The 12,030-nt window shown below is 33.5% G+C and overlaps 1 protein-coding gene across 1 annotated transcript; it reads left to right on the top strand.

Annotated features, from left to right (window-relative positions):
- Positions 1-756: 756 nt before the first annotated feature.
- On the top strand, positions 757-9,568 carry LOC127845942 (thyrotropin-releasing hormone receptor-like). The gene is made up of 3 exons (XM_052377120.1): positions 757-1,521; positions 6,105-6,327; positions 9,375-9,568. The coding sequence occupies exons 1-3, from the start codon at positions 757-759 to the stop codon at positions 9,566-9,568; spliced, it is 1,182 nt and encodes a 393-aa protein (XP_052233080.1).
- The last annotated feature ends 2,462 nt before the right edge of the window (positions 9,569-12,030 follow it).

Genomic DNA, 12,030 nt, shown 5'->3' on the forward strand with positions numbered 1-12,030 from the left:
GTTACACCTTTAATATGAACCGGTTTTGAAAGCTGTGTTCCACATAATAATTAAACAAGTAATGTTGTTCTATTCATAGATTAGAAAAGCTACTTAATTTGAAATTCCATATTGCATATTCTTATGTCTAATTGTCATTACTTCGGATATGGACGTGTTTTTTTTTTGCTCGCATAAGTGCGCTCAGGTACCTTAATACACAGGAAAATGTAACATAATAACGGATGATATTACATTTTGGAATAACTTATTTGGAACACGACCTTACACATCATTCTTGGAATTGCGCACACTATTCAATTACCTATATAATAATTACAGTCGCGCTTACGTTATTGAAATTGTTAAAAATATTCATTTTTTAAAGAATAAACCAATATACAAACACGATCCTAGGGACTTCTTATCACGTTGCCTAATTTGAGTCACAAGTCATACTGGACAAGTCGGAATGTGACAGTCGCGAAAGCGGAATTATTGGAAGCCATCGTCCGTTGTAATATAACAAGATCATGACGTATTCACTGTAGTTTTCCTTTTCTTAGCATACCAGTCGACGCAGCAGAGTTGACGATAGCAGCATTATTAAAAACGACTCACTTTGTGATTCGAGACGGGACGCGATTGGAGAATTTATGCTGAAGGAGATTAGCAATTCGACGTACAATTGTGAATATTTTAAATTCTAAAATTATAATTTTCATTATTTGAAAAATTAACAAACCATTAACAATTAATATCAAAGGATTAACTAAAATGGATGCGAATGACAGCCTTATTACTGGATTTAATGCTACATTTCAAAAGAGTAAAACGCCTGGAGAACTACAGTATGATTCTTTGTATAGAATTATTTCTGTTCTGACGAATGTTGTGATTTTTGTTGTGGGAATTACAGGTAACACCCTCGTGGTTATTGTTATCGTGCGCATTCGAAGCATGTGGACACCGACTAATTGTTATTTGATAAGTTTATCAATAGCTGATTGCCTTGTGCTTTTATCAGCAACATTGCCAGCAATTCCAGAAACGTTTTTCCAAATTAACGAATGGCCGTTCGGTCGCGTGTTGTGCTCATTGCTGGTGTTTCTGCAATACTTAGGCGTCGACGTTGCATCGCTGTCTATTACAGCTTTTACAATGGAACGATACATAGCCATATGCCATCCACTGCGATCACAAACAATGTGCACGGTCAATAGAGCAAAACGCATTATTGCTGGGATTTGGATTTTCGGAATTATGTATTGCACACCATGGCTGGGGCTAACAGTTTTAAATGAAGAAAGGCGACATAAAACCATCGTCCAAGTATGTCAAGTGCGCTTAAAAAGGGAACAATATTTTGCGTATTATCTTGCTGACTTTATTATATTCTATGTTATACCCCTTATCATAGCTGCTATACTCTATGGACTAATCGCCCGCATGATGTTCAAAAACAGCATAGCACTGAATAACAACGGGTTCTCACAGAACGCTGAGCGGCATAGGAAGCGACAAATGACCTCCCGCCTGCAGGTATATGGGTTGTTAAACAGTAAAGTTATAGTATAAACGTCCTATAAATACTCAGAATGGAAATATTTTCTATAATTGGACGTTTAACATAGGCATTTCACATAACCATGAATTATTTATTGAAAGGAAAATTGAAAAGTATCAACAACATCATCAATAGAAAACTGTATTTTATAATAACGGTATATGTCAACAATCGAAACAAAATCAATTGCAATATAATTATTAGAAAGTTGATCAATCAAAATCGATTTTAGTTTCCGAGCTAAAATCCAAAATGTGTTATAACGTTGTTGAATTATTCGATTTATTGTATGTATGTTACCTCATCCTTAAATAACATTTTCCTAAGATTAAAAAAATAACTTTCATGTAATTTCCTTAATGCACTACTTTACTTCATTGATTTAAAATTCATTATTTTGAAAGAAGTGGTTCATATACTAAATAAAATGTTTTATTTAGGTTTTTGAATTATTCGATCCATTGTATGTTACAATATTCCATAAATCACATTTTATAAAGATCTTTAAAACGTAACTTCCATAATATGTCTTTCAAGCATTATTTAACTTTATTGATTTAAACTTCATTATTTGAAAAGAAGTGGGTCATATACTGTATAAAAATGTATTAGCTTTTAAGTATTTTATTTTTACCTAAACATATATTTGTTTTAGTTTCGTTCTGTAAGAAAAATAACATTTTAAAATAAACGAGAGCTGTCACTTGCAGTGTGTCTACACAAGCATTTCGTCCAAAGGATACTGTAGAATGTGCAATGACACAAGTTGCGAACGGAAACATTAAGTTTTGAAGTGTATAAATTCTTAGAATAATGAAATCTTGAACCCTAGAAAATATGGCCGGTGACATTTGTAGATAATTCTACTGTTATGCTGTCGATAGGCGGAAGGCAAATTTAGATTGCATTTTGCAGATAATTGCTTTATGTAATCTAAACAATTAGCAATAACTCTTTAAAAACGCTATCCCGAAAACATTACAATTTGCATAAAGGTCTCTCGAGACTTTCAGTTTGAAAACGTTTGACTCAATCGGACGTAGCATATGAAGGGTTTGGCAAAGAATTGTGTAACGGACCGAAGCAGGAATGCGCGCACGCACGATCATAATGACCTACCATCTCTCAATCCTTTCGCATTTCAGAAGGTCATAATAATCAAAGCGTTAAGGGAACAGTAGTTGTTCGCAATCGTTTAAACAGAGGGAAATGCATAAGCGCTCTTCGGTGTAAACCCAACTTAGGATTTTTAAACCAAAGAGCGACAACAGTGTGAGAAGAAGAAGTTTATTTATAACATGAAACGAAAAGCAGTATCTTGTACTAAGTTTATCCTCATGCTATCTATTCCGTCTTCATTTTTCTAGCCGTTGTCATATGCAAAATAGTTGTTGCCATAATTCAACAGCAATATCATCAATATTACCAACATAATTATCCCAATAATCACATTAAGGATCCTAACGTTATAGCTTTGGTATCCGGATATTGGTTCCTACGAAAAAAGATTCCTACGCTTATTCATGTTGACCCCGACAAGCGTTCCCACGTTATTCTGGCCGTCCGTGCATTTTTTCCCACTTGTATGGACGCCTTGAACATATATTCCAACAATAAGTTTCCAAACTATTTTCTTGTTTGTACTTACTCGTGGACCATATTAATACTCCACAATTGTTATAATAAACACAAGTAAATCAATATTGTGTAAGGCAGCACTTACTATGAGCCAATGGCCTTGGTGTCAATATAATTTAGCATCCAATGGCCGAGCTGTCAATCTAATGTAGCATCTAATAGCCAGGGAGTCAATGTAGTGTAGCATCCAATAACCGGGCTGTCGATATTATGAAGAATCCAATGGCCGGGCTGTCAATATAATGTAGCATCCAATGCCCGGGCTGTCAATATAGTGTAGCAAACAATGGCCAGGCTGTCAATATAATGTAGCATTAACTGGCCGGTTTTTCAATGTATAGGGCTTCAATATAGTGTAGCATCCAATGACCGGGTTCTAAATGTAGAACCCCATTTGGGGGCTGTCAAACATAATGTAGGACAAATTTCCCGGAGTGTTAAAATCAACGTCTTCCTTAAAAAATAGCCATCTGACCAATGCCCCTAGTAGCCGATAAACATGATTTCATATTTTACATCCGTTCAATGTCAAACACATCAGCATTATTAGCGAATATTTTCTCATTATCAATATTGAAATCAACGGTCAATACCCAGTCGCCTTTATATTGTACGATAAGGGAACACTCATCTCTGGTTACTTTACTATTTATGTTGAGCTTGTGATAACTTATCTCATACTTATTATGTATAAATTGTGTTTTCGATGCTGATTCTACTCATAACATGATCATACTGTGATGACGGTTTAGATTTGTATGACGGTACAATGCAGATGACGAAGATTATGGATATAATGGCGGTGACAATAATATGTGGTATTGTTGTTGATGCTTTTTTATGATACTAATATAAGGAAGATGGTAGTGAGGAAAATAAGTATAGAGATACACAAGAAATATAATAGAAATGATAATATACCACCGGAACAAATTTCATGATGTAAAGTTAAATCATATAAAGTTATAAACATAGGCATCTATTCAAAAAGTATAATTACAAACAGTCATACATATTACACGTACATATTAGGTACAGCGTTTATTAAAAAAAAAAACACGTTACCTATAAGTATAACATCGTGTCTAATATGGCTTTTATACTGACTATTGATCTCAATATATCACTGAAACTTCTTTATTTTCATTGTTTTCAGTGAACGGTTTATCAATGCATTTTAACCATATCAAAGCAAACCATATTTGAAAAAAAAAGAATATTGTGCTTTATAGATATACCATAGATTGGCATGAATCACAACACTCAACGCTTTAAATTGAGCGCACATATTAGGGATTTTCTTATTTTGTAATATTAATGCTAGAAAGTAATCAAGCCTGAGACGATTCTGAATTTTTAAACAGTTTTTCTGCGCGGCGTTGATTGATTAAACACAATATTTTAACGCAGAGGAATTGATCGGCTGAAGTATTTATTATTGGCGTGTGTGATGAATGTCCATTTTTTTCCATAATTAAATTGAAGCTTCAGATTACTAACCGTCGTAGAAGTATGGTGCAGGTCGATTATAATTTCATACGACACGAAACAACCAAAGGGCTCAACTATTTAGGACGCGGCTTATCCGTAACAAGGGTGGGTAGATTGGTTTTAGGTAAGGTAGGCATGTAAGTCGTGCTGTGTTCTGTGCGTTGAGCGTTTGATCAACAATTTATGTACATATACGAAGGCAAGTCTATCTGGTTATAATTGTTTGTTTTCAAAATGTATATAGTTCCTTAAATTGCCTCTGCTGTTCAAACGTGTATGGTCCAAAAACCAAATACTCTGTTTCTAGACAATTAAAGACACTATATCGCTCTATTGGTGCAAAAAGTTGCCATGTGCATTCTAATTTCACTGTCATATGGTGCATATTTGCATTTACGGGTATATATGCTTGTAGATTTAGTTTGTTTTATCTCATTCCATAAACAAATTGTTTGAATTTAATACTGAAATTACATCTACTAAATTTGATACTTTTATAAAACCATTACACTATCTTCAATGCATTTTCTCTGTAGCCGATACGAGTATATTGATCTTAACAACAATAATCAATGACGCGTGGCTGGACTTGGTACTATGGTTAAAATTAAATAGTTGGTCTGTACAAACTGTTACAAGTGTGAGTGTTTATGATGATGGCATATGGCTAACTATTGTCTTTAAAACATAAACAATAACCCCAAGAGCGGCAATAAACCATGGGCAGCACATCGTGGGCGCAGTTATAAAGGCTGATTAGATGAAGAGTACTTGCAGTTATTTAGATTTTACAACCATCTTATTTTGTTCACTATCTAGCAGCAAAAGGTGCAGTGCCGTGATATTGATTCTCAATGCACTATAATGTGAATCTTAATAGGAATTTTCCTGATATTTAAAAAAAATAGCATACAAGCTCAGAGTCATTAGCGTCATTCCGTTCTTCGTAACAGTTATTTTTGTCACTGTAATTTAAATTGTTTGATGTTATGTATAACTTTATAACCGCGTCTAAGGTAATTTTATTTACCAACGTGAAGGCTTAAGGAGACATTTATACACTGCGGAGATATATTGAACAAGTTCTTGCATACAATTAGATTACAATTTAAGCAGAATGGTTCATTATTCTTTGACACCAACGCTCGATGACTACATTACGTAACTCTTTTTGAATGTGTTACAACTTTTTGGACAAAAAAGCAATACAGTTGAATAGCAAATTATTTTAAAAAGCACATATGAAACGTACCAACGTTAATTTTAACATGTAAATTCATTTTACGGACAAAGCTATACATCACTTATCACGTCAATATTGCCATCAAAAGTTAAGAAAGCGGATCAAATCGATTCTTCATGTAGGATATAAAATTTTGATCTCATTAATCAATTAAAACGTTCATAATATATGTTGTTATTTTTGCAGGTTGTTCGAATGCTAGCAGTCATCGTCTTTGTGTTTATGGTCACGTGGATGCCATATCGAACCATGGTCGTCTACAACTCCATTGCGAAAGAAAAATACCTCGACTTTTGGTTTTTAATGTTCTGTCGGACCATGGTCTACATTAACAGCGCCATTAATCCTATTTTGTACAACGCAATGTCAATAAAGTTTAGACGGTCCTTCAAACAAATTCTTTGCTGTGGTAAGAAAAGTATTGTTTGCGTTGTTTGTTCAGAGATTTTATCACTACATGCCAAATCAGTGTTTGTATATGAAATACACTGCAATAAATACAATGCAATTTTACATAGTTTAAACTATTGCAGTTATAATACTTTATTTTTCTATGAATATTCTTTTAGCGACATCTAATCGTCAATTCCTAATTATTGCAAATAAGAACAGTATACACTTTTCATAGATTATAGGTCATATTTTTATTACAAACAATCTAAACATAATTTAATTTTAGTCCGCTTTCTTTTCTATAAAAAACACTATTTATTCAGCGAAACGACGCTGGAAATGTGGATACTTTGACACACGCAGGCACGTCGATAATAGAAAAAACAAAAGACACGCGCAAAATATAAGTTTTCAGTTGTTGTTTGATCATAAGTTATCAAGTTATCATACCATGAACAAATTCTTCAAAATGGCGACCTATTGAAAAGACCGAGCCAATCCGATTGAGATAGCTCGATTTTTTCTAATTGGCATACCTCGCTGATTATCATTGATAAAGGTAAAGGAAGCTCAGCTATAAATAGGACAGCATATTCTGGAAAAAAATATGTAATAATAGTTTAAAAACATTAATTTTAAATCACTTATATTCAATCCATTATATGTTTATAGATCAATGAAACAACTATGCATTTTCTGTATTGTATTTGACATTTGTCGTGATTTTGTAAATAAATTGCGAATGAAAACGTGAATAGTTAACGTTTAACGCGATCATGAGTGTAAAGAAAACGAATTACATGTTTTTCGAACCTGCCATTTGTAAACGTTGTAGCGAATATGGTATATAAACAACATACGAGCCGTTCGGTAACCATGAACTTCAGTTTTATGCGTGCTTTCTCATTTTGCATATTTAATTTTAACTTTTCAAACAGACATTACAAGGCCACCTCAGTGCACATACTATGTTTGATAATTCATTCGGTTGTTGGATATTGTTTGCTGTTTTAAACACATATTAGGTAATATCGCGAAGATTTAGTTATTCTTACTATGTGTTCATGGGCGAACTCGAGTACTCTAAGTGCTCTTACGACTATGTACTCATACCTACTTTCGGGAATCATCATAAAAGTTTTGTCGTACGTAACGAACAAACATGCCTAAGCTTATTGAAATAGAGAAAAACAAACAATAATCAAAAGAGAAAAAAGTATATGTTCATAAACATGGGCATGTGAAATCACATCCGTACACAATTATCATTCACTTAGGAAAGGAAACAATGAAATATAAAGTTTGGTACGATATACTTGTGAAATTAAAGAGCATGGTGTAATTCAAGAGCATGTCAAGTTTTGAATATATATGCTGAAACGTAAAGTTATAACCCACAAATGTTTTACTGTAACAGAACGTTTTTTATGATAAGTGGTGCAGAAAATACACGTCTACTATTTTTTAATGATATTTCTTGTTTCGCTGAATGGGTCAAGTTCCCCACGGGTACTACTTCCCCGTACCCCCAAATGTTTTTTCGTACCCAAATTTATTTGTCTACCCAAATGTATTTTCCTTTGCGATGTTTTGTCCTACCCATTTGTTTTCGTAACCAAATTTTAAATCGTACTAAATTTGGCATTATTGTTTTACCGAAAATTTTCGTACACATTTTTTTTCTTACAAACATTTTCATTTTTCTCAAATGCTTCAGTAATCTACACATTTTGTTATATTAAAAGAAAAGAGTGTTATTTATTTTAATAGTGAACATGTTCTTGATTTTAATGCCCCCCGTTCGATAGATCGGGGGTATATTGTTTTTGGCCTGTCTGTCTGGCTGTCTGTCGTTGTGTCAGTCAGTCATTGTATGTGTGTATAACTTTTGCATTATTGAAGATATCAACTTCATATTTAGCATGCGTGCGTATCTCACGGATTTGCACATTTTAAAAGGTGAAAAGTCAAGGTCAAGGTCATTCTTCAAGGTCAAAGGTCAAATATAATTGTATTTTTTTTCCTAAAACTTTAACCTTCGTCAAAGTTTGGTCATAACGTTTTTAATATTGAAGATAGAAACTTGATATGTGGCATGCATATGCATCTCATAGAGCTGCACGTTTTGAGTTGTGAAAGGTCAAGGGCAAAGTCATCCTTCAAGGTCAGAGGTCAAATGTATGGCTACAAAGCGGCGCAATAGGGGGCATTGTGTTTCTGACGAACACATCTCTTGTTTCTTAGTATATTTATCTTGTCGTAATATGTACTGATCATCCAGTTCAAGCTTATTTGTTGGATAAAATTTCATTGTTTTGTACATGCAATTAATCGTTTTTTTCCCGCGAATTTCATTTTTTTCGCAATACAAGGTGCTAAACCATTAATTTGTCACACTCTGATCCATGTCTGAAAAACTAATGAAAAGAACATAAATGAAAAACGCTCAAGCGGGACTGCACTATTTGTATATGTGTTAAATTGTAATATATTGATAAAAATATATTACAATAACATACAATAGGCAAGAACAATTATACATTTTACAAAATGCAGCACATACAAATAAGCGCCCCGAGCCGATTGTGACGAAGATATTTTGTACATATTTTCCTTCAATAACCGAAGCATTCGTCTGTTCATTAAGATCGGAGTTAGGGTTTCGTATGACTCGATATCGCTGCAGGAAATTAAAATCACCCGTACAACTACATCGTACATGCATGATATACATGCTTGCGAATTTGACTGAACATATATTTTCGATTTCAGAATTAAATATCTGGCTTATTTCGCATTTTTTGACACATGTTCTTCTTAACTTTCATTTTAATTTATATTGATATATATGTATAATAACTTGTTTTACACAATTCTTAAATTTATGACAAAAAAGTGCAGTCCCGCTTTAAAGAAGTGACCTCTCGCGCGTGGCTTTTAAAGTTCTATTTATCGAAGTTCCTTCTTGTATCAACTAATCCTGCCTGTAAACTATATAAGACATGTCGTCGAATCGCTTCTTTACCACTTTGAAAATGTACAATAACTATCATATATTTTCAGGCCAATCCCAGAACGACGGACTGATGTCAGTGTACAGTGACGCCAACGTAGAAAATGCGGTAATTTTGCCGAAACGAATGTCCAGTGAATCAAGAGTGCACATGCAGCGGAATTTCAACGGTCAAATGCCTCAGCCTACTCCATATCATCTCAGGAGAGATGTCACTGCGGGGGCGTCAAGCTCGTCGTCTTAACAATAAATCATACTGCAACTGTCTTTTTTGAAGATAAACACGTGCTGGAGTTTGAGTGTAATAGGACATTATTCATTGATTTTAAGTTTGCATGTGTGCTGTACCATATTTGACCCATTAAATTATTTGAATTTAAGAACTCAAATACCGAACGACTTGAAACAATAAAATAAAATCAATCATGTATCCATCGATCTTAAAATTTCTGCATGAACCGTAAAGTAATTCGCTTCATTAAAAAATATTGGCCTTCCATGATATAGTATGTCATATAACATTTGTACTTCGCGAAATCGTCTGTTAGCATGTCTCTTTATGCAAAAGGTTGCTTATCTTGCAATTCTATGCGATAGTTTTTCTTTTGCTGGAATGTATCTTAACCTATGTCATTTAACGATTAGTCCATACTTATATTTATCACATGTCATACCCAGTTTCCCATGTTATATAACCATTTCGAATATTTGTATGTTACACATGTGTAATATACTTGTGAAGCCATTTCATTGGCTTATTTTCGTTCGATTGACCAATCGCATTTTGTTATTTTGCTGAAATGACGTGACAACGTCAAATGATGCCACTAAATGTCAACAACATTCGGAATTTGTCATAATTTTTGCGTTAATATGTATTTAATTTGCTCATTTAAAAGCATGCGATAAAAAGACCTGACACTCGTTGTCATATGACACCATATTTTTATTAAACTCGTCCTGGAAATTGGTTAGTAAGCTCGCCATAGGCTCGCTGACTAAAAAAATTCCTGAACTCGTTTAATGAAATATGGTATGATATGAAAACTCGTGCCAGATCCTATATTTATTGAGAAAATTAGGCACCTTCATACCTGTGCATACAATATTTGAACAAACACATGATTACTAACAGTATTATGAAAACACACATTGAATTACCCCAATTAAAATGGTTTACACTTTATATTATTGCATCAAATCTTAACTGAACATCTGAACTGTCAAAGAACACTCAATGGAAACTCGATGAATATTGAACGTTAAATTATTATTGTATTCACAATATTAAAAAAGACCTCATTGCAGTCATTTAGAAAACTCATATTACTTTTGGTAAACAATGCAATCGAAGGTAATTTGATCTTTAATATTGGATGTTCAAGGAGAGATATATGCTCATGCGTGTGTGCAATCTGCTAAACAGTTTCGGAAATTGCCTTTTTTGTAAGTCCTTCTTCGATTTTGTTAGTAGGTCTAGATAGGATATGTTACGTGCTCTTGTACGTACCTCGGTGTCAGGGGATGTCCCAGGGATCTGAACTGTAAAGTTAACAAATCCAGTTAGAACTCTTTATGAATTGTGTTCAAATACACCATCAATTCTAATTAAAAATATCAAACTATTACTTAATTTACTCAACATTTTATTGACCAAATATAAATAAGTCTCTGGTATACATTTTATAAAATGAAATTACGGTATATGGTAATTCATTTTGATGTTAATGCCTTATTTTTCATCCACCGATGTTTTTGCAATCCTGCTTGAGTGTTAAGTAATTGCAAGAAAGTTAATAGCTCAACAATATATGTTCAATGCGTTTAGATAGCGGGAATAAGACTGCAATCCTATTATGATTTTGAAATAGTTTGCGTTGTCAATAAATTATTTCCGTAAAACATTCAAATCACTCACATTAACGAAATGAGAAAAAAGTCTCCTATTGAAATAATATTTCAGGTATTTTACTGATCTTCGTGTATTGTGAAAAAATTGAAAATATTTAAACATTGTGCATGCCTTAAAATGTTGCTTTTGGTTGTCCATATACTCGTTTATAAACTCTTTTATGTTACATATGTATATCGTTAACTTATACTACGTAGGGATTAAATACCTTTTTTTGACAAACCTTATCACCAAAGTAACGGCTATATAGAGATTTACAGGGTTCTGCACTTTTTCAGCCGACGCTTATTTAAAAAGAATGTCGAGTCGATTTCTCGATTTATTACATCCAAATAGGATACAAACGAAGACATGTGTATGCATGTGCAAATCATTTTCTCTTCGACAACATATGTAACAACATTTAACAATGCAATCGCCACTTCTCTGCTTTTAGGGGAAAATAAATATTTACATCAAGGATTTGCGTGTTAATAATTATTTCACGAGTAATTGAAATAAATTCTGTGAAACACGCTTTTCTGCAGTTTGTATTGTATTTTGTTTCTTAAATGTACACCATCGTTGTTTCAATGAATTAGATAGATTAGATGACCACTCATATTGGTATGAATTAAGCACATATATAATTCGTTTGTATAAGCCCAAAACTATAACAAAACGTACCAAAAATTGATGTTTTTAACATGAATGGCTACGTAGGAATGTAAACTGACAGTTCCACTACGTAGTTGCACTCTGGAGCATTTCCTCCATTTGTCGTTCGGCGACAGTAGAGCGAAAGTGGCAAATAT

The sequence above is a fragment of the Dreissena polymorpha genome, chromosome 9 (assembly GCF_020536995.1).
Source record: "Dreissena polymorpha isolate Duluth1 chromosome 9, UMN_Dpol_1.0, whole genome shotgun sequence".
In the NCBI taxonomy this organism is placed as follows: Eukaryota; Metazoa; Mollusca; class Bivalvia; order Myida; family Dreissenidae; genus Dreissena; species Dreissena polymorpha.

Excerpts from the sequence above, each read along its gene's own strand:
- LOC127845942 (XM_052377120.1), top strand. The coding sequence starts at position 757 with ATGGATGCGAATGACAGCCTTATTACTGGATTTAATGCTACATTTCAA. Across the intron at positions 1,522-6,104 it reads AAATGACCTCCCGCCTGCAG|GTTGTTCGAATGCTAGCAGT; the intron begins GTATATGGGTTG and ends TTATTTTTGCAG. Across the intron at positions 6,328-9,374 it reads CAAACAAATTCTTTGCTGTG|GCCAATCCCAGAACGACGGA; the intron begins GTAAGAAAAGTA and ends ATATATTTTCAG.